Source organism: Epargyreus clarus, unplaced genomic scaffold, assembly GCF_041222505.1.
Source record: "Epargyreus clarus isolate Ecla_fem2 unplaced genomic scaffold, WU_Ecla_fem_2.2 ptg000024l, whole genome shotgun sequence".
NCBI classification, from domain to species: domain Eukaryota; kingdom Metazoa; phylum Arthropoda; class Insecta; order Lepidoptera; family Hesperiidae; genus Epargyreus; species Epargyreus clarus.
Genome location: NW_027332231.1, coordinates 3,141,651 through 3,164,961, shown reverse-complemented (window position 1 = coordinate 3,164,961; position 23,311 = coordinate 3,141,651). Strand labels below are relative to the sequence as shown.

Here is a 23,311-nt window from a genome sequence, read left to right as displayed (position 1 = left end):
ATTCATATTCTATTCTTTCAGATACGCTTGACAAAACAATACATCAAGCAGCTGTAAAATGTATCCAAAAAATGGCAAAATTGCAAGCTGATGAAGCTAATGCTGGGTAAATAAATAACAGTTATTAGAAATGAATTTCTAATAAAATGTAAAATATTTAAGGTTTGTTAAATAAAAAACGTGTTAAATTAAGAAAACGTTTATTTACACTTTAATACCTAAAGTCCGATATAAATATTTAAGATTTCATTCACGCACACACACAAGGAGCCTACACAACATGTGTAAAAACTTCAGATCACACCCACATACATTAATACTTAATCCTATCACTTTATAAGGACGTATGAACCTAAGGGCTTTCCTATCACGCGGGTTTGTGCTGCATGCGTTTCTGGACTGCATGTGTGCAATTCACAATCAATCCTCTTAAAATACTTTTAATATCTGTAAGCTAAACGCACGTAGGATGCGTAGAGATTGGAGATACTTAATTCACGCGTGAGGAAGAGACGCATGCTGACATACACCCGCGTGACAAGAAAAGCTCTAACACTAACATGAGCACCACAAGAGCACAAGATTTATATATTGACCAGCCAAGAAGGAAATGCAGGTGGAATGTATCCACTTCAAAGAAAACAAGACTGGTCGCCTAACTAACGCTTCAATAGTCTTAGAAAATGACGCTTTGGCAGTGGAAAAGTTTGGTTTTGGGGTATATAGGACAAGATGTTATATATGTCTAGATAATTGAGAAGTCTAATGCCGTGTCCGCAAGTTGCCACACTGCCACAAATGCAATAATGTGGCTACAGCTTTTTGACGTTGTTTGTGTAGGATTGCAAACGCTTGTATCATAAGCAAACGTTTGTAAAGTTTTGGGGTTTGTGGCAAATGGCATAAAATATAGTAAAAAATAAGGTTTCTCGTCATATGTGTCCAGTGGCCTTATATAATGGCCAAGCACACAAATACAAAACAGAGCGTAGCATATTAGAAATGCACGCAACGTAATTTTCAATTGGAACCTAGGAAATGGTTCCAAGGAAGTGGTGTTTTCTGTAACAAGTTATCTAGACATATATACCATCTTTATAAATAATAGGAACTTTACGATTCCTTCTTTTGGTTTAGTTGCGGAAAGAAAGCTTCTATTGGTAGGATGGGGTCGTCAGTTGCTATTGTGAAGTAGTTCGGTATCCTTCTGCTGTTTGCTGCCACAGTCTTGAACATGCCTGGTGTGTTATAGTCTTTGCTTGCCGCTAGTGTTAAGTCTGAAACACGTTTTGAGTGTTCGAAGATATGTTCTAAGTGGTCCTGGTGTTTCTTATCTGCTATTTTCATGATAGCGCTCTCTGACCGCGATCTTTCTGAGGTTATATCGTTTCTGTGGTCATTAACTATTGTCTCAGTCACTGTTATGTCTTGCACAGATTCTCCTATCTCGGAGTCTTTGATTTTCTTTCTCAGGGGTCGTTTGTTGTAGACTGTGGGCGGGCTTGAAGCCTCAATGGTTTCCTCTGTGGGCCTTGGTCGACGTTGTCCATTGCGGATTCTTGATGATATTTTTTGAGTGCTGCTTTCCGTTTCTACAGTGGTGTGCCTCTGTCTTCCAGGTTGTCTTGTAGATTGTACATTTTCTGTTTGCTCGTTGTTTTCTGTTCTATTAATTTTGTATCTTGGGTCTTTAGGTGTGAATTTTTTTCTTTCTGTTGTAGTCTCATTTTCAACGATGTACCCATTTTCGCTATACGGTATTTTCCTCTGTGGAAATCTGACTTTAGTTGTTTCAACTGGAGTTTCTGTGGTACTCGTCGTAGAACTTAGACGGTTTCTGTAATCCTTAACACTGAACCTTGGACGATCGTATTTATTTTTAATTCTCGGTCTCTGGGATTTACTAGTATTACGAGTTGTGTCTGTGCGTGCGGTGGTTGTACCATCATTGCTGTATTCGTTTACATCTCGTAAAGATTCCGTTGTAGTCATTTCGACGGGTCGAACATCTCTGTGGAATGAAAAGTCTTTAAGTGCTTCAGATGTCGTTTTAAGTGTATCACTTAAACTTACAGCAACGTCGCTGGTCGGCGTGTCCTTTTCATCTTGCTTATGGCTGTAATCAGGTACCTCACTCGATTTTGTCTCGTAGGTATTTCTCGATAATTGTGGACGTGTGGCTATTTTCATTATAGGCGATTCTTTATTTAGTTCATCATCTCTGAAAGACTGTGTTGTGGTTTCAGGTCTGTCTGCGGTTGTTGTTAAGGGTTTACGATGGCTTAATTTCTTTTTAAGTACAGTTGGTGTTGTTGGTGAAATTGTAGGCAAGGCGCTTGTAGTTAAGTCAGTTGTAATAGTTGGTGTAGTTAAGCTAGATTCAGTCCTGATTTTTGAAGGCCTGACTCTGGGCCTTATAGTATGGATTTCTTCTGGTTCTGTATTAACGGGTGTTTCTTCTGTAGAGGACTGTATATTTTTGCGTGTGTTATTTTCTTCTTGAAAACGGTTGCCGTTGGCTAGTGGAGGACGACGTCTCCTGATCTTGTTCCGTTTACGTATTCTATCTTTATCAATTGGTTCTGTGTTGCTAGGCCGCTTAAAATGTTTATTCGGTGGCAATGTTGGCAAAGCTTCAACGGGTAATTCATTAACTTCTTTGTTCGTGCTGGCTGTTGTAGTAGTGATATCTTTTTGTGTTGTCTTAGGTGCTTCAGTCGGTTTCTTGGTCCGCCTCGGGGACGAATGTTCCCCATAATTAGGAGTTGATACTTTATAGTAGTAGTCTTTAAGTTTGTGCTTTCCTATTGGCTCAAAATCGTCTCCGAGAGGTCGTCTACTTTGCGATTCGACTTGGTTATCATAGTTCAAGGAAATTTCATAACCCTTCTCGGCCTCTGTTACAATTGCGTATTCTTCAGGAAGTTCAGGAGTCGGTGTTGTAGTTCTACCGTAACTGGTATCGCTATTTACTTGTTTAGTAATAGTCTCCTCTGTTGTTTTTTGATTATTGTTTGAAGCCGGTGTAACTGCCCAAACTCCCGGAGATGAATGGGTTATGATATCCTCAGATTCATTTTCTGTGACTTCATATGTAGATTTGTAAGGTGCGAAGTTATTTGTGCCCTCTAACTGTAAATTACCGTTAGGTGGGTTGGCATACTGTTGAGAAACGTGTTGGTTGACTCCAATATTATCATTTACTCTATGATTTTGAATTTCATATCTATAATCTACTATCGGCTTACTATTATAATTTTGCTGGCCCGTATATTGGTCGTAATCATGGTAGTATGTATTTGGTGTAGTTGTTGATTGTATTATAGGTGGATTATATGTAGTTATTTTGTTATAATCGAAATTATGGATATTTTTGGCAAACGGATCCTGAGGACTAGGTTTGAACGGCCCTTTAGTTCCTACATTAGGATCTATCTTAGGTGGAGATGTTACTTTAGTTTGCGGAGTTGGAACAGTCCTGAGGTCATTTAATGTGGATCCGAAAATAAATTGATTTGGCGTTGTCAATAATTTTGGTGTGGTGGTTGCAAATAAGCTTGGTGTGGACTTAAAATTAGGAGTATAGCTAAATGAGTTGAAAATTGTCTGCTTAGTGGGTTGCGGGGGTATATATGTAGTTTTGGTTGGGTATGCCGGTTCTCTTGCTTTTACTGATTGCACTCCAAATGATCCAAAAGTGCCTGAAAAAGATACAAGAAACAATTAATTCATTAAAAAAATATATATACACGAGTAATATTCAAATATCTCTAGGCAAAAACTTTTCTATAAGTTTTATCAGAGGCAAAGTAATTTATTTCATTTTATATTTTCAAGTAGGCATTTTCTGGTAAAGAGCTATTTACGGAAAAAATATGGCTTTTAAAATATATTTCGCGAAGAATGAATAATGTTGGTAAATTTTTCGCCACACGTTAATCTGTATTTTGAAAGTCATCCGAAAAAAATGGATTTAAAGATGCAATTAAAATTTTGGTGGCAACTTGAAAAACTTACCTAATATGCTCGGTGGAAACTGTTGGTAGTTCGATATCGAATCTTGGAACGCGTAGTTAGCGTTCGGGTTGACTGGGAACTTCTGGGTTCCAACATACGTCTGTTGCTGCGCTGTCTTAACCTGTTGGCTCACAGATTGAGGAGCTACTTCGTTGTCAGGCAGCTTGAAAACTTCGGGCTTGAAGATTTCAGTGTCAGCCGATTGAGGTCGCTTCGCTGCGTCGGGTCTCACGTAAACTTCTACAGGGTTGCCGAATATATCTAACGGTTTTCCTGTAGGGTACTGGCCGAACTGGATCGGTTGAATGTTAGTCAGTTGTTGGTATACGTTATTTTGGAATTGTTGCTTCGGTTTCGTCTGGTACTTTTGAATCACTGGCCGAGCGGAGTAAGGGTTGTGGGGATTTCTGAAGACGACGCTTTCAACTGGGAAGTTTTGCACGAATTTGTAATGACTGAGGCCGTTGTTGGGAAGAGCGAAGGGATTTAAGTAAGAGTTGATGGGCTGATTTGCGGGAGTTGGTGCCGGGGCGGGAATTGTTCGGAGGGTAGTCGGCCGGTAGGATTGCGCAATTGTCGTCAGTTTTGTCGCGTCTCTCGCGACGTGCGGACGAGCTGACGACGGATATAAGTCGAGTACTGGCAATTTGTAAGATGGAGCGTGTAGCGGTGCTGTTCCTAATGGTCCGTACAGAAGTCCACCGGAACCGACGACGGGTCTCCAACCGCCTTTTGATACTGGTAAAGCCTGCAAACAAAAAAGGTATTTTAAGTCACAGTAACCCTACTGTGACAAAACACTGTACTGTTTCAAAAAGCAAATTTGAAAAATATACTGTTCTTAATTTTATCCATTGGTATTTTTTTGATAATAAATTATTAAAAATGAATATTATCATCTTAATGCACTTAATATGATAACTTGTAGGTAGATTAGAACAATAAGACAAAAAACAACTCGTCTTTTTACGTAAGGATCACTTAAGAGAAGTTTAACCTTTTACGAATATATCAAAATTGTATTACATTGGTGAAGAGACTTTCCGGCTGATACACCTATTTGATGGTTCGTGTTGAAAAATTAATCACCCTTCGACCAGTTTTATCAGCAATTTTAGGTAAATATGTAAAGAATAGTTACCGCCTGATTCGCCATGGAGCGGCGATGGTGCTTGGCGCAGCTGACGGCGGCGAGCGAGGCCTGCAGCGCCAGTGCTACCAGCCATAGCCGCATTCCTGTAACGTACGATTACAATTCATATAAACGGCTAAGTAAGTCGTGCATCAGGGGGAAGATTATAATTCGTATAAAAAACTAAGTACCTAAGTCGTGCAACAAGAGAACGGTGGTTCAAATTTTTGACGTTAATGTTTGGCCGCTTCCACATTTCTGTTTTTACACCAGCCTAATGAACATGGGTTCTGGTTTGAAGAGTTTGTCAAAGTAGATTCGTTTTTCGAATTATTCCATCTTATTCTTCAGTAATAACAACTGGTTTATATCTATGAAATTGGGTAAATCTTTATGGGTTATTACGACTAAACATTGGGTGAGCAGGTTAAATGCAGTAGATCAATTGCAGTTGCTACAATAAAGCGTGGATTTTGCATTAATGAATTTTTGTCATCAGCAATCAAGGACTGGCCTTGCTTAGTTGTTTAAACGGGAAGACGAGCTATACATTTAAACACTTTTTATGGTATCTTAATTCAATATTTAGCCTTAGTAATGAGAAATAAATAAAGCACAGTATGTAGAGCGTAACGCGCTGTCAGCTGACCGAGAATTCTTTCACATTCTTCTCACGAATTTGGATACGCTTTGGATTTTAAATCGCAAAAAACTTCCATGTTCATCAATTTATTAGTTCCGTTAATAAGCTAAACTTTCCAGTTGTAGTAACTTATTTCGTTTTTCGATTTAATCTACATTGTATGGTGTATGTATCTATTTAGTAGATAGTTTTATAATTACACGCGTTAGGAGAAAATACGAGAGTGAAATTAAAACGCGCACGCGCATCTTTATTCGTAAACTGCAGGATGTAACTATTTTATTATTTATATAAAATTCGATAAATAGTAATGTTTTCAATAATTTTAATCTTACAGTAAGGTGTCGAATGTACATACAAAGGAGACGCAGACCAGAAATCTTGGTTAAGCCGGACATAGGGGCTGCTGCGCTTCGTGGTTCTACAGAGTCTGTTCTTTACTTGTATTCCTACTTTGTATAGGTATTTCAAAATACACATGCCTATAGGTATTTAGTATTACAGATTTCATGCATTTGATTCAACACTAACTAATTACTATTATGTAATTAAGTATAGACGTATCTATAATATAAATGTGTAGTAGGTAAGTGTCAGTGTTACTGTGTGTAGGTACTTTGGTCTAAATGTGGGTTAACATGACCAGAGGAATTTCCGTGGAATTGAGCAATGGACAGTGTAAAATTAAACCAGTTCAATGTTCATGCCTTTACTTCTTAACATCTCTTACGTATTACATGAAAAAGACCATTTTGCTAATAACACGCATGTATAAATAACGGTAAGATTACAGAAGCGTGTAATATGTAACAATCATTTTCTTTGTAAGTAAGCGTCGCGGAAAACGCGTAGGAAAGCCTCGAATCATATCACTTTCTACCATTGCGTGACACAATGGTATACATTTTACACAAGGGTCACGTCAGTAGCACTAACGATTAATAATGGTCATGGGACCTGCTACGAATAATGTTGTTGTTGACGCAATCGACCCCATTGTGTTGAAGAAAATAAGTACCTGGTAGAAGTACTAACTTGGCTTCACTTTTCTCGTGTGAGAATGAGAATATAAAGTTGCAATTTTATTAGGTCGCGATTATTTTTGGTTTTAACGGTACATATAATTAACGATCATTTTACTTTTGACCAATTATTGTACGAATGTGTTATGCGTTCTTATAGCTCAATGTTTGGCCATTTTGTACACTTTTTCTGAGTAAATAAAACAAATGAATTCTTAAAAGCCGTCTGGTAAAATACACACTATTCTTTGCCATTATATCCTTTCTTTTCCATCTAGCGTGTTGACAGTTTTCCACTAAAGTGTCTGTGACATGCGTCGAGACTAACTAATAGGTGAAAAGGTTTCTTAACTAAATCTCCTCGCTACACAAGACCATAACACATTAAATATCGATTTGCGGCGTATGGTGTGGTAAATTGATATTCATATTAATATGTACGTGATGCAATAGTTATAGACATAACATAAGTGAAAGTGCATTACTCAGTGGATTCAATTTATTGTTACGAAAATGTTTACATATCGGAACGTCTTTCGCATGCCTATATGTGTATTCACAGTTTACACATAGTATTTCTTTTGTTATGCTTTTCTATAGAGTTTCTATAGAATCATATCGATGTGGATCCATATTTAGGATAGATAAGATCAAATAACTCGATGTCTTCTTTAAGTAGGTACCAATTTTTGAGTTGTAATGTTAGATAGATAAATTTGAAAACTGCGATAAAATACAATATGTTCTTTAATCTTAACTATAATAAACCATTAGTCTTCACCTTACCATAATATTGTACGGTATTAATACATTAAATCTCGTTATAAATATTTGAATAATTCGCATATCCTTAGAATCGACTTCTTTACGCAAGAACATTATTTTTTTTCGGTTAGTAGTGGCCTTTTTTTGTAAATTTTAACTACACCAAAAACGTCCAGCGTATAACCGGCGAAAAAAAGCTATTTTTGAAGCTGATGTGATGATTTATGGACAATTTATCATCTTTCATCGCATTATAGCGTATAGGAGTTGGTTTACTGAGAGTAATAATGTTCAGGAGACCTATGTTAAAATTGAAACACCACCTTCCTTGGATCCGCCCGGAAGTTCATTATACATTTACAAAAACAACAGAAATATATTTTTTACTATTCACGTATGGTCTCACGGTAAGTACCAAACATAACGTAATTTATGTCGTTGACGAGAACAATAGTTGAGAAGACACCGGTGTTCTAGATCCTATGAAGAATGCAACGAGGAATCCAAATTGTCGAGAATTAGGCGTACAATGGCTTCTGTCATCGAGGTGCATGTAGCGTGAACTGGCGCACGCGTAGACCCTTTAGTTCCGGTGTCATCAAGTGATTACCTACGTGTGTACCTTTACAAATAACATTAAAAGTATCTATGAAATACTTATGCATTTATAAACGGATACGAAATAAATGATTATAAGGAATGCAATGAATACGGCTAATTTAGTTGGTTGAAGTAAGTTTTAATAACTTGAAGAAAATTTCAGCTTTTAGATCACCAGTGTCGTCCGTCAGACGATTCGCGTAGATATATAATTAACGCGACCTCTCAAAAAGTTACATTCAAAGCGGGCCAGTGGTAGAAATACTTTTCTTATATTATTTAAATAGGGATCCCTGTTCTTACTAACTTAAAATAAGTAACTTACTCTCCCCACATAATTGAACTACACGGATGGATTTGGATGAATACACGAACATTTTAACATAATAATTATAGTTTAAAAACTGAAAACCACGCTAAAATCGCATAAGGAAAATCGTTAAACTTGATTCCTGACGATCAAGATGAAGTGAATGTGATAAAATTATTAAAAACGCGTATTGTCATCGGTTCTTGACAATTGTTCAAAATTATAAATTAATCGGACCGTTCAAAGTGAGTAAAAATCGAGTTCAAAGTTTCCGTTACATACATACATACGTACATACATACATCAAGCTAATAAAAGCGTGGTAAAAAAAACAATGCTCATGCTGCAACTCTACTACCGCATAAGCGTTTGACTCATTAGTAAGACTCCATAGAGCAGTATGTTGCAAACTAATTTAATCAATTGATACGTGTTTGTGTCTTGTTTTGAGTGATTTATTGGTCATGTTTTGCGGTTAAAACGTGCAAGAGCAAGATACGATATGTCAATATGACAGTGCGTATAAAAACAATTATGAATTGGATCGACTGCCTTGCGATTGCGTACATTGAACGCTATTTCGTATGATACAATTAGTACTTTAATAGGTTTATTTGTTGTAGATGTAGGATTAATTGACGTGTGTTTTTTTTTGCTTACGCGTGTGTCCTGTACCCCTACCAGGAGTTTTCAAAACAACGCAAATGTTTACGTTATGTATGCTCAATCCATTCTTCTGTTCCGTTAGATTCAGTAGAATGATTTGTCAAAAACGCACCACTGAGTAAACATAACAAAAGTAAGTGCTCAAGTGACCTTGAACTTTTTGTCTCCCTCAAATGTTCGCAAAAAAGTGAGACAAAACATAAAGCGCCATTCTGTCAATTTAGACATTTAATTTTATGTTTTGAGTATTACTTGTACCGCGTCAAATGTTGTACCACATTATATGAACATTATGCCAAAATATTATTGATTAATTATATAACAAATATTTACAAAAACACATTTGCAAATTTAAATAATTTAAAAATGAATATTTTAATATAAAAAACAATATAACACTTTAAATAAATATTTGGACTAAAAGGTTTATGTTGCCGCCTTAAAAAAAAAATTCAAATACAAAGTTTCATTGCGAAGTTTGTAACTGTCAAAAATAATAAAAGAAAAAACTGTTTGAACGAGAAGGCAAACATTTTGAGTATTTATTACATATTATAGCACCTATTGTATAAAACTAATGTCTTACAAAGCAATAATGATGATAAGGTTGGAAATGAAAGTGCCGGGTTGCAGTTCATACTTTTTTATTCTACCACTGCTTCGGAAGGTATCTTATCTATATGTAGGAGAAAGAAGAATAAGTAAAAAAAAAACTATGTGGTTGCTGCGTGTAGCCTGGTAGCCAGCCTGTCGCGTATCTGGCGACCCAGGAACAGCATGTCATCTTCTGCCTGCTGTGGATCCAATGAAGGCACAGCAATGACTGGAGTTTCTGAAAACAAAATATTTTATTATGTACCTTTTAAAAATTAAAATTGATTTCATACAAAAAATATATATATTACAAGGAATTTAACAACTACCAAGTATTTCTTCATCAGACAGGAAGTCTTTAAAGTCTAGTGCAATATTATGTCTTTAAAGTCTAGTGCAATATTTTTGCACATTTGTCTGGCTTGTAGTGCAATACTCTGTCTTTATGCAGACATCTCCATCTGTTTTTGAGTCGTCCAAATGTATTTTCAACTATGACTCTTGTCTTGCTGTGTATTGCATTAAATGATTCTTGAGAAGAATGTGGTGTTGGGTTTATGTAGGGCGTCATGAGCCATGGTCTTTGAGGGTACGCAGAGTCACCTGTAAAAATTAATGGAATCGAAATTATTAATAAGCATAATAACTGAAACCTGACCTACTTATTAACATATATCGCTTTACCTAAAAGCCAAACCGATTCGCCATTCCGGTGTAAAGATTGCATAAATGTGTTAATGGTGCTATTATTCCATATGAAGGCATCATGACTTGCTCCACCAAATTTGGGATTGACATATAATATTCTGCCCTAATGATCCGAAACCTGGCAAAACAAAAACTTGTATGTTTCAATTTAGTCACTTGCTATATAAATTTCATATTAATGCCTATACTTACTACTTGCACATTAATGGAGTGATAATGTTTCCTACAGAAATAAAGGTGTTCCTCGTTCCTTTTGGGTTTTTTTATTTTGAAATGGGAGCCATCAATGCTTCCTAAGACACCCGGGAAGCCATACTTGTTGTAGAAACTAAAAGTAATTCAAAAGGTTATTCAAATTAAAATTACATGTATCCCTAAAATGTAGATGGTATAAATAAATTGTTAAATACTGACTTTTGTGTGGTACGCTGTCTATCTTCAGGCAAACATGGAAATTTAATAAATTTTTTTGTCACATGAGGGTGATTTAATGCCTCCGTGACCTCCCGCACGTACCCGCTAATCGTCTCTTGCGACAGGTAATTAGCCTCGCCAATGACACGCTGGTAATCGCCATTGGCGTAGAATAGTAAAGCGCTAAGAACCTAGAAATATAACAATTTTGTACATTGTATTGTACGACAAGTAACTATTAGGTATCTATAGAAAACAAAATCTTACCTTAGTCTCCAGCGACACCCTTTATGATTTCCTTAAATCAGTATTTTCCCTTAATACTGTGCACAAATAGGTAAACCCCCTCTTTGAGAGCCGGTACAACTGGATGAACTTCTTCTCCGAGACACGAGATACGTTGCTCCGTTTCTTTAAATATAGCCGCTGCCTCGCCCGATGGTCTGCTTCCTCCTGCTGCTCAATCATCTTCCCAGCAAAATGGTATTTAGCGGCAAACATTTTCAAACAAAATGAGCAAAACACAAAACACGGCGAAAAGTCCGCTGACTGACAACTCGGTTGTCCGTTAATGTAAATGTCATGACGTATTTTACGGATTGATAATTGTCAAATAAGCAACTCATAATGCCAAATCGCGATTTGACGGCTGTTTATGTCTCAAACGTAACGTAATTATTGTAAAAAAACCGTTTTTGTAACTCGTGTTCCGACACTATACTTCGGAAACAATCCGCTAGGGGCGCTGATTGGAATTTGTATGGGCAAATACGTAAACAAATACCAAAACAGTCATTTTTGTCGAAACGTAAAAACTCCTGGTAGGGGTACTGTACAAGGAAAGGTAGATACCTAACTTATAGAGAGAGGCATAATTTATTTAATGAGAATCATAAAACTATTATAAGTATTGGAATCTAAAATTATAAATGTATAAATAGTATCTATTACGGAACTATATGTACTCAATTTATAAAATTAACGATATCGCCCGTGCTATAATTTTACATTTTAAAATGTTTAAACTGCTGTGTCTGCGGGTTCTCTACATTTATGACAACAAAGCAGTCTATCCCTGTACTACATATATATTGTATATAATAATTCTAATTATTTAAATTACTTTGCAAAAAAAATTGCAAAACTGAATTTCGTGTTTATTTACAGAAAAAAATAACAAAAACAATGTCTGTCACTTTACAATAGTACTTCTGCTAGTAGCTATGATAAAAATCGAGAAAACAGTGAAAATGTAATTAATGAAAACGTGAATTGAATTTCGCAATGAAACATGGATTTATGATCTGTTACACATATTTACATATACACGAGCGTTACTTATTGCACGTAATATCGAAAAAGAGAAAATCTTAGTTGCTACAAGTAGTCGTTGCTCTTAGTAAATTACTTATTTTAAAGCTGATTATTTCTAGATGGTAGATAATTGTTATCTAATTAAAGTTGTTTCTGTTTTTACACTAAATTCGGTAAGTGATCATAAATCATTTTATCATTAATAAAAAAATGACATTAGTTTAATTTTTAAAGTTATAAAATGAATAAAGTTTGAAGGCACGGTAAAAGACATAAAATGTATAGTTACCCTCTGACTAGCTTTATTAGGAGAGTAATAATCTCAATCTGCCGTTTGTTCTCAAAATTTCGTTAATGAAGCCAGTTCGAAAAAAACATACGTGAAAAATAATGTATAGGTACTTATTACTAAAAATAATGTATACTTTAATAAGTATACAAGTATACTTATAGTAATCTATAAGTAATAAGTATACATTATTTTTACCCGAAAATTTGAACAAAATTACGGCTGAAGTTCGTGATGGTTACACCTTGTATAAAGAATGTAATAAGACAGGTACGTGATTATATTCATTCATAATGAAGTTTCAGTGAGTCTCTTGCTATTTAGACTCCGTTACAAATGTAACAATATACTAGCTTCGATTTAATAAAAAGTACATAAAATCTACCTTCACAACAGTCTATAGAGTATAGCTTCAGCGTTATCTATGATATTCCACCAGTATCGCACATGACGTGCTGGTGCTCCGCGGACCGTGGCACGTTTCACCCCAGCTATTCGCTACGAGAAAACACTCCGAACCACATTTTTATGCCTTCATCTCGCTCGAGAGAACACGTACCGTCTGCACAAATAAGAGTGGACTGTATAAAGTCGAAAATAAAAGTTGTTTTCCTGAAATGCAGACGATTGCACCAAATAAGCGCATGCGTCACTTTGTACACTGTACAGCTAATATACATTCTGGGGTTTTTCTGTTCTAAATCATTTGATATTAGTTTAACTGTTTCATCACGTGGTCTACCTACCTATCTATTAGGCTTACATAGAACATAAATGCAGTCAGACCAAACCAGTTACGCGCCCAGTTAAATGCCAGTTAACTCGTAAAGGCACTAATGGGTCTTTAGCTTGTAGATACATGCGTGTGCTTATTATAAAAACCCTTAAGAACTTCAATAGTTTTCTTCGTTCCTAAGCTAAAGTTGTCGTACAAGATTTGCTAATTTATATTGTAAATGTACCTATTATTGACATTGTTTTTTGTATGGAAGATGATTTTGCAATTTGTATAGTTTCTAATTAGGTATTGTTTTATTCATTAGAACCGCTCCTATACCAGATAGATGAACAGCAACCTTTTATAAATGAAATATTTCCAAGTCGTTAAAATCATCGCATTAGTTATATGAGCATACAAAAAATATTAAAATAGGAAACCACGTAACTCATGTAATGAGGAATTCATCATAGACTTCAATACAAATTTCTTAAGAAATTGCTCAATAACTTTTTGCTCAGTACTTGCGAGTATTTGCAGAGAATCGCAATACCAGTAGGTTCATTTACTTATTACGTAATATTCAATTATATGTAGTAATAGTTTTGTTTTTTTAATAACGAAAACTAAGCAGCCGCGTGTTTCAAACGAGCATTTGATGCGTGGTCACGGATGCGTATAACGAAACGTTATGTAAATTATAATTTCACAGGAGAAAACAATGAATTTATGTACAGATTATTAAAATTTTCGGTATGTCTTTAAGTTCTATGTGCCTTAGCGTCCTATCGTACGGTGCTTTGTTTTGCATTTTAAATAACATTAGAAATGTGAGACTTATTGTAATTATCTGTTTACTTATGCATTTTGGTATTAAATTAAAAGCTATTCTTATACACTCTAATAATTTTCATATATTCATATCGTCCTTATTGTTCGTAAAACGATCCAACACTTGAATAAAAGATTAATCTAAACTTCTGGAACTCAAATTTAATTTATCTATTTATCAGCACATTAAGACTCACAGAATTGATACTACAAACCTACATATTATGTCCTGAGGACGGCTTCAAAAATGAATTTTATAAAATAGGTACCATATGTGTACCTAAAAATTCGAATTGAGAATTCAAGTTAAAATAGAAATATAAAATATGAACGGTTCCAATTCGCTGAATGGCGAAATAACAGCACACTTAGACCTAATATGATAGCCACAATTTTGCATACACCTAATGATTCGGAAGTATTTCCCCAATAATTTACGAGCTAACAGTTCCACTTTCCAGTTCCGTCGACCATTTACCGGTGTTTAAGTGGCCATAAACACATTTTGTGTGTATTTATTTGTTTCTGTTTCGAACTAATGAATTCAGTTCACTTTATTTTGATTGGCAATTTTTAGGAGATATCAAATGGTACGGAAGTCTTACCTAAGGTTGACCACAAGGATATATCAGTCCCTGCCTTATCAATCCCAACTTATACGTTAAATCAGAATACAGCAGTGGAAGAAGTGCATATAGTTTAATATGATTAAATTGATATGATTAAAATACTTTAAAACAGAAGCAACGTATCCATTTGAGGATCTTTGAGCATTTTTCAAAAGAAGTAAATACCAGGTAGCGTTCCGGTATTGTTATTGTTTTGTACCAATTTATCAGGCAACCGAAAGTGGTAATAAAATAAAATGATCGCAATCACGAAAGTTCAATGACACACGTACTACAAACCTACTGATCTGTATTTTGTTAAAAGTTGCATATCTTGTTACCGATAACTTGATTCTCATGCAAGGCTTATATAATGTATTGTTCTTTAAGAAATACAGTTATATTCCTCACTACTTCTTGATATTGTGTGTGTTTTAACATATTTCGGATGTATGTGTGCGTATTTTATATGGTACCTACCGTTTAAAGATTTCTTTGTCTAGATTTATAATTTAATAATTTATCGATAAAAATAAAGAAGACATTTTAATGAAACAATTTATGACGATATCAAAAAGTACCGCGTATGAAAAATATCATACATTTTTCCTATGAAAAAGACTTCAACGCGCTTACAAACTCTACATTTATATACGTAAGTTAGGGATTTAATTCAAAGCTTGTTAAATACCAGTTAACTAAACACGATTTATGTTTAGTATTTCATTATCTTAACCAAGAGGTCATATTACATATGTAGGTACCGTATGATTATATAAAACGGTTCCGACAAAGTACCTTCGTATAAGGTGTCAAGTACAAGGTTAATGAAGTTTACAATGTTTTCATAATAAACATTTTTATAAAAATAGCAGATGCATGGGTAGGCATGATATTTCGCCTCATAAACTATATATTTAAAATATTTTTTTTATATCTGTATGAAATTATATTTAAAATAACTTGTAAAAATAACATACGTTGCAAAGTAATAATATAATACGTTTTTTATTTCATTAAAAGGTAGAATATTTTCTTTATTTTCTATATACATAAATGTATCGATGATTGAGAATCGAAACTGAGTTAAACACTAAATTTTGATCCTTGATATGTGAATGAAAGCCTGGCGCAATAACTATTGTGCTAGCAAATTGTATAATTACCTTTACATAGTACCCGAGTACTTAGACTAGACTTTAACACCGCTATTTAAATTTATAGAAAACGAGAGTATAGTTCGTTGACTTGTAAAACACGAGGACAATTTCACACGACAATTTTAATAATTGATTAGCTCCACACTGTCGTAAAATCGCTCACTTTCATTGTAGAATAAAAAGAAGGCTGTGTGGGAAAGAAGCCATCAATAGAAGTGTTTTGTAGCAGTAAAAGTGTTATTACATTGTGTTGGGTAACAGGATAAGTAGCATGTTCTATGACCACATTGCTTCGAGTTTTCTCTTGTGAGTTTCCGGATAGCGGAAATTAGGTTTATGATTTGCAAGGAGATTATGTAATACATAATATCTATAAATGTTTATATAAAGTTATTAGTCTTAGATATGTGGAGGACATAGAACCAAATTTTGGAATAACATTACATTACCACATTACTTCAGGAAAATAACCTTCTTAAATTGAAATGCTTGTAATCTATTACGGATATTGGTCTAAAATGTATCACTCTCTTCATAGATGCTTGTGAATTATAGACTTTTAACACGTATTACGCTATAAATACACTATACACTATAATTACGCGATTAATTATAACGGTATACATTCCAACACGATAAAAGTAAACTCACTTTCATTCGATAGCCCTTCGAAGTGTACCCATAAATACACTGGATATTATTACGTATGCAGCCATCATGGCAAGGACATTATCATGCAGTGCCCATGACCTTCGCTCCAGCGTCACTTTCCATGGCGACGTGATCGGATTACCACGCCTCGGTGACGGATACGGCTACCACTTTCTTTCTTTCTTCATTAGGCTGCCCGCGCACTGGGATATTGTAATAGCTTACACGTAATATCGCATTAATGGAAAGTTTGTGTTATTTTATGTTGTTGATGATTAGCATGGCGAGCTATGGCTTTACAGTTGACACACCTATCTGCCACTAAGGATTATGGGTTCCACCTCCGTCCAGACAGACATCCAAATGGATACAACAGATATCAACAGACAGACATCCAAATGGATGTCTGTCTGTTGATATCTGTTGATCTCTTGATATCGTCCAGAGAGACATCCAAATGGATGTCTGTCTGGACGAAGATGTTTGGATTTGAACTCTAGATGATAGGTAATGAGTGTGTGTTTATGTGTATCAAATCCACTGACGAATAGCTACAACTTGTTTGCAAGTGAACAAAGTATACAAAAACAAAATTAAAAATCTTATTTTCCTCAAATTCAACTAATCGTGTGTAGGCATCTTTCTTTGATCAAACAAATTTGATACCCAAAAATAGACCTATCGACATGGTTCATTGTGGTTGTTAAAGCATTTTACTTTATTTCGTAGTCATATTGAAGTCAAACTGGTAATAGATAAATCTATTTTTTTCTATTTTATTTAATCGAGTACATTCGACGACACAAATACAAAAATAAAATAGATATACGTATGTAAATATGTATGCAGAGAAAAAAAAGAGAAATCACCTGCAACCAATGAACACAGGAAAAGAGCATCAGACTTGCTGATTCATGGCTGGTCCATGATTGACAGATGAATACAGATAGATTACAGAGAGTTTCCAGTTGAAGGAATAATTATACTTTGCATTTTATTATTAATATATGAAAGAATTACAAGCGTTTCACAGTATTTATGTGTATAGAATAACTGTTTTGAAAAGTGGAGACAGAAAGCTGACCATTGTCGCAATTAGGTTTTTATAAAATTGATGAAGTAAAAAAGCACCGGATGATAAGTGGCGACTACTACCCATGGGTATATAAACGGAGTCCTGTGAGTCCTTATCTTAATCTTAGTACATAAAATACGCGCGTATTTTATGTACTAAGATTGAATGCCTCATATAAGTGCCTCTACCTTATATCAAAAAAGAACAAAGTGGGTATAACTATTGTCGGTACTTAAAACGTAGAACTAAGAGAACACTTTTACGACATTTCATTTTTTATATAGCGCGGACGTCTACAGGATAAGAAATAGTAGTACCGATAAAACAGTCTACGATTTTAAAGAATATTTTGTTATACAAATTTTGATTAAACATGTATATATAAGTTTAATTTACTGTGTTAGGCCATACATTAAACACAATTCCACTATTTAATTTATTCCATTTATAAAAACAAAACTTAGTTCGGGTATATAAAATACGTAATGGTTACCTCTCATATTTTTGTTCTAATTTTCATTGATGTTACATATTTATACGCATGTCAGCTAAACTTACGTATAGTGCTACGCAACGGTAATAAAATAAATGGCCTGTACATTTATATATGTGATTCATTATATTTTATGGGCCGCTTTCCACATAACATGACGTAAAAGGATGGCCACGGCGTATGTAATACCTATATTACGTAACGGGACCGTTTGAGCCCTACACTTTTCTTTCAGTGAAAGTTAATTAGTACCCGAAATCGGAGCGTACAAATGTTTCTCTGTTTAGTCCGATTAACATCGCACAATACTGAGTTTAACGTTTATCGTGTGTGCAGTGTTCTAGGGCAGTTACCGTAGCAAAGTAATGGCGACTTTCATTGTTTTTATGTTGCAATCGGTCGTAATAAACATCTTTGACTGTAAGATACCCTAAAGTGTAATGATCTCTGCCGGAAAATAACCGAAGACGCGCTACTACTCCTAACGATTAATTTTAGACGCATATGTGACTTTTACATATACCTAGTTATGAAATCCAAGCTTTTCAAAACGAAGGATTGTAAAAATATTAACTAGATAAGTACCTAAGTAGATTATTTAAGTTGCGTTACAGAATAAGGTAAATATTTTTTTGTTTGTTTAATGTATAACTCTAAACCTTGGAAATTGTAGAGAATTTCTTTACATCTTAATAACCTTTAGTTTTTACATAACTTGTCGGTTTTTTCATAAAATATAGAAAATGTTAATATCAATTGTAACTATCCGAAAATCTGCAAACAGGAGAAATTGCTTATTAAATTCATAAAGTATGGGCGTCGCGACGGAGACCAGCCGAGTGGAACCACAGAATTCGCTCAGTTATGACCACCATTTTACTTATTAGATATTTTATTCTGTAGAAATCATTATTCCTCTACTTTCTGTTTGAACTATTTCTATTAATTTGCATTGATTTATGAATTAATACTCTTGAGTTGTTTTGAATAATAAAATAAATTGTGTACTTAGTAGAGTAGATTTTAATGTACTTACTTACGATGTATGTCAAATACCTACGTCCTAAGGAAGGAACTTTTGGAAATTCAACTGCGCCCGCGCCCAAAAGGTACTTACAGGTACAGGTACCGTACAGCTGCAGTGTAAAGTACTGTTCTGTTTTATTATGATGGTCAAAGTTGTGTTTCCGTGTAGAGCATTGGCATTTACATGATATGTTTCAATTTAGTCTTCAACAACCAATTTGGGATTGATCACAAACGTCAACTCGCCATCATTGGGTCTACGTGCTCGTTTATTACTTAAATTTCGTGATAAAATTTAATTACTAGTTATTTATTTCATTGCTTACGATTTTTGTAACAATCATTATTATTTTCGATATTGTTGAAATACGTCATAAAAGTACAAATACCGTTAACTATGTCCATAAAATAGCCGCAGGCGTAGTTTAGCATAATATCAGAAATATTACGCCTTTAACCAGCTTATTATTATAATGACGAAGGCAAGAAAACTAGCCTGTCACACAACCACAACGACGGAAAAACATTATCTCGTTTAGATGGAAAATTATATCTTACATAGTAGGAAATGATTACATTGTTCCCAGAGGCTATCGACTGATTGATAGAAAATATAATATTGATGAGTTTTTCATTTCATTGCTGTGAGTTAATGCAACCGGTAAACTGTAATAATATTTTATCTAGTTTTGTACGAATTGATGATAGGTACCTCGAAATTACGACAATTTCTTATGATAAATATATTTAAAAAAGATATACATACACTTTACAATCATTATTTATAGGCATCCCCATGCCATTTGTGGGCATCGATGGGATACACCAATAATTGATGCAAGCTAAAAATACTTTTATCCTTCGAACATTCTACCGTTGGTTTTCCAAAGCCAAAATATCTTCCGAACTACTTAAAATAAAAAAAAAATAAAAAATTGTAGCATGCATCTGATGAACCATATATTCGATTACTATTCGACTTCTTTTATTTCTAACATTTTGTTTAGCATCCATCCGTCACGTAATTCTATTTACTTTCTGTGTAATAACGAATCCGAGAGTAAACCTATAGATTCCTCCTCGGACACCACATGCATCGTGGACTTCCGCTGAATGCAGCTTTAGTCTTGCTTTCTAATTACATAGATAAACCTCATGCTGTCACACTACTTACTGATACACAGTCATTTCCTTAATTAACTCTATTACATCTTGTATTTATGAAGACTCATTACTGACATGATTGTCTATTAAACGTTAACAGAATAATCTTGGAATAAATTACTTCGATAACAGTGTAAATGTATCAATATTTATGATTAACGGAACCAAAACTTTTTATATTGGAATTGCTTTAATTTGTCTAAGTAAGTATTGTCATATAAATATTGGCCTACACAATAAGGCATCACTTACATCTGTGCATACATACATCAAGTCTCGTACAGGCCCATCCAATCAAAATATTATAGAGATAATATGATATTATCTGCCACGACCCGTGCCTGACACGTTCAATGTCTGTAGATATAACCGGTGTTAGACTCTTAAAAATGCACTAATTATTCACCAAATACGAGTAATATGGTAGATTTAAACAAGTGAGTACCTACCTATGCTACTGTACTAAGTTCTAAAGCCATTTGTTCCTTTATCATTTCGAAATTAACTGACCATGACTGAAACGAATTCAAATCATGGGTGCGTCGAACTTTCCTCTGACCACACCTCTTTTTAGGTAGGGAATCGATTCGATTCAACAATTCTCGAGAATAAATTACTCTTAATGACTTTTAAATGTCAACAAAGGGAGAAGGAGCCGTAGGTACTTCGCTATTCCTAAAGATTCTAAGTTGGTTGCCCTAAAATTGGAAACTTTGTATGTATTGTTATTATGTAAAAAAATCTTGTAAAATACTATAAATAAACACCTTTTTTAAAGAATACCAGGAAGACGGAAATTATTTTAAAATTACATAACTTTTCTAGTACCTCTGCCTAGCCCAAACAATACTTATTAGACTCTGAACGAGAAATTATAACTCTAACAAATTTTATAACAATAAAAGTGAAACTTTAATCTATCACGCTTTCTTTTCTATTTTTTGGAATAAACAATGAATAACTGTTTATTTAAGTTCAGTTGGCTATTTTAACCCATAAAGATGCAGTTTGGAATAATGACACGAATTTTCCATAATTATGTTGACCTCTCTCACGGAAATTGGTTTGTCGTTTATATTTCAATTTCTATTAAAGTGTCCTGAATATTTTTATGAAGCATACTCGTATATCATTGCCAGGCAATTACTATTACAGATTATGAGATAAGTTCGCACGGAACTTCTTTATATATATTTTTAACTACAGATGAAATTTTGTTTCAATTTCGTAGTGCTCAAATGTAATAAATATAATGAATGAACTAAAAATAAACAATAAGACCGCGTTAGATAATTTTATGTATTTTAATAGGCTCAGCAATAACGAGGTAATTATGGCAGAATATAAAATAAACTATTAACGTTTTCCTGCTACATTTTCCACGGTCAACTTATCGTTAATATTTGCTCATGTTAAGATGTAGGTTAAATGTCCGGGTAAACTAGTTTACTGAGGTCTTTGACAATTTGACTAAGTTAGACAGCCTAAGTACATGCAAAGTAGAACAAACATCTTTTTGTGTGAACTCTTTATTTTTATCTATCTTGTAATTGATTATAGATGTCCTTCATCTGTAATCATCAGGACTGTCATGTGGACTCTATGTTCTTTTGGTACATTTCATAAAAACGGAAATTGGGAGTCATGGAAATGAGTGGAAAAACCGCAGCGCACCGTAGATGCTGTGGTAAAGCTGTTACTTCTACGAACTGACATAGTACAGTACTTATCTATGAAATGAAATGTACTTAATTGAAGCAATGAGATATTGTAGTTCATCATCATTCAATCGGAACTATTAAATTAGTAGTCTTAAATCAAAAAATATACCTAATCGAAGGTATAACAATCAATTTAACAAGTAAGAAATTAAAATTAATTTCTTACTTGTTAAATTTATATAAACTGACATTGCTTTACGTCCATTTGTCGTCGTTTTATCGTATTTTGTTGTGTAAAATACGTAACTAAACTCAAAAACATGAAGCACAAAGATTAATTATGTTTTCAACGTTGTCTCTATCATTATTATCACTGGTAATTTTAGATCACAGTTTGTTGCAAGTATCTTGAAGTGTTTTTCGAGAATACTAAGTGAAATGAATAATAGAATCCGGATTCAAAGCCCACTTTTCTCAAAGCGGCATCCAATCCTCCGCTCCATTGCGAGCTCCGGAACGCGCCGCTGCCCGCTAACGGTCCCGCATATAATTGTACCATAACCGACGACTTTATCATAATTGCACTGTTTACCTACATTTCTCACTTACTTAAGCTCGTTGAAGACACTTTTTAATGTTATGGAATGTAATAAAAATTACTTAGAAATATTAATATTCTTACAGAATAGGAAGGCGATATTGTTATACATAGCTGTCACAAGGATTATTTATTAACATGAACTTCATATCAATAATCTGTTAAATTTAATTTAAAAAATCTGGGTATTCATTGGCCATTGTAATTATTTGATTAATGCGGAAATTGTACCTATATTCTGAAATATTTCTTGTGGTTATATTTAATCGATATTTAACGCAAAGTTCATAAGAGCGTTCATCTTACTCTAGATTGAATTAATACTTAGACTATTTTACAAATATTGTTTCGCTTATTAAATAAAAATAAATCTACATAGTTTTTTACGCATAAATAAATATTAATTTATATCACGGCGTGCGTAAATGGACGTTTTACGCACGCTTCGCGTGCGCAAAACCCCCATTTCCGACCCCGTAATATAAAATTTTATACAACACGCGGACGAAAAATGTTTTTCTGACTCGTGTGATTGCAGTCCTCGCCTGCGGCTCGGCCTGCAAACTCACACTTGTCAGAAAAAAATTTTTCGTCCTCGTATTGTAATGTACTATTAGTTACTTACGATACATTTTCACACGGTCCACAGTTCTAACAATCGACATGTCGGCGATCACAGTATAAGGGTGGGTACACACGCCAGCATCACAGACACACACTGGTAACACTTGGGCAGCGGAGTGGCGCCTGGCTCGAGCGGTGCGCTCGACTGACGCTGCGCACGCGCCGCCGGGGAGGTTACGGAAAAGTGGTGGTGATCTATATCTGTCAGCCACCACTATTATTTGATTT

At 34.6% G+C, this 23,311-nt stretch overlaps 2 protein-coding genes and 1 long non-coding RNA gene across 3 annotated transcripts in view; 1 reads left to right on the top strand and 2 right to left on the bottom strand.

Annotated features, from left to right (window-relative positions):
• LOC140752144 (activating signal cointegrator 1) overlaps positions 1-197 on the top strand; it is a 6,472-nt gene extending 6,275 nt beyond the window's left edge. The window contains exon 12 of the mRNA XM_073086327.1: positions 22-197. Within this exon, the coding sequence (XP_072942428.1) occupies positions 22-110 (89 nt within the window). The 3' untranslated portion in view covers positions 111-197. The remainder of the gene's footprint in view (positions 1-21) is intronic.
• On the bottom strand, positions 184-23,311 carry LOC140752141 (uncharacterized). The gene is made up of 4 exons (XM_073086323.1): positions 23,085-23,311; positions 5,159-5,253; positions 4,018-4,765; positions 184-3,701 (listed from the first exon to the last, which is right to left on the bottom strand). Exons 1-4 carry the CDS (start codon positions 23,122-23,124, stop codon positions 1,114-1,116), a joined length of 3,471 nt encoding a protein of 1,156 aa, XP_072942424.1. The 5' UTR covers positions 23,125-23,311; the 3' UTR covers positions 184-1,113.
• Positions 9,783-10,131, bottom strand: LOC140752461 (uncharacterized). The gene is made up of 2 exons (XR_012103438.1): positions 10,079-10,131; positions 9,783-9,987 (listed from the first exon to the last, which is right to left on the bottom strand). It is a non-coding gene; the product is annotated as an uncharacterized LOC140752461 (long non-coding RNA).

What these genes read in the sequence shown, in the direction of transcription:
- LOC140752141 (XM_073086323.1), bottom strand. Translation starts at nt 23,124, where the DNA reads ATGTCGATTGTTAGAACTGTGGACCGTGTGAAAATGTATC. An exon ending in GGACCGTGTGAAAATGTATC is followed by an intron (nt 5,254 to 23,084) that starts GTAAGTAACTAA and finishes CGTACGTTACAG; the next exon opens with GAATGCGGCTATGGCTGGTA. An exon ending in GCTCCATGGCGAATCAGGCG is followed by an intron (nt 4,766 to 5,158) that starts GTAACTATTCTT and finishes TTTTGTTTGCAG; the next exon opens with GCTTTACCAGTATCAAAAGG.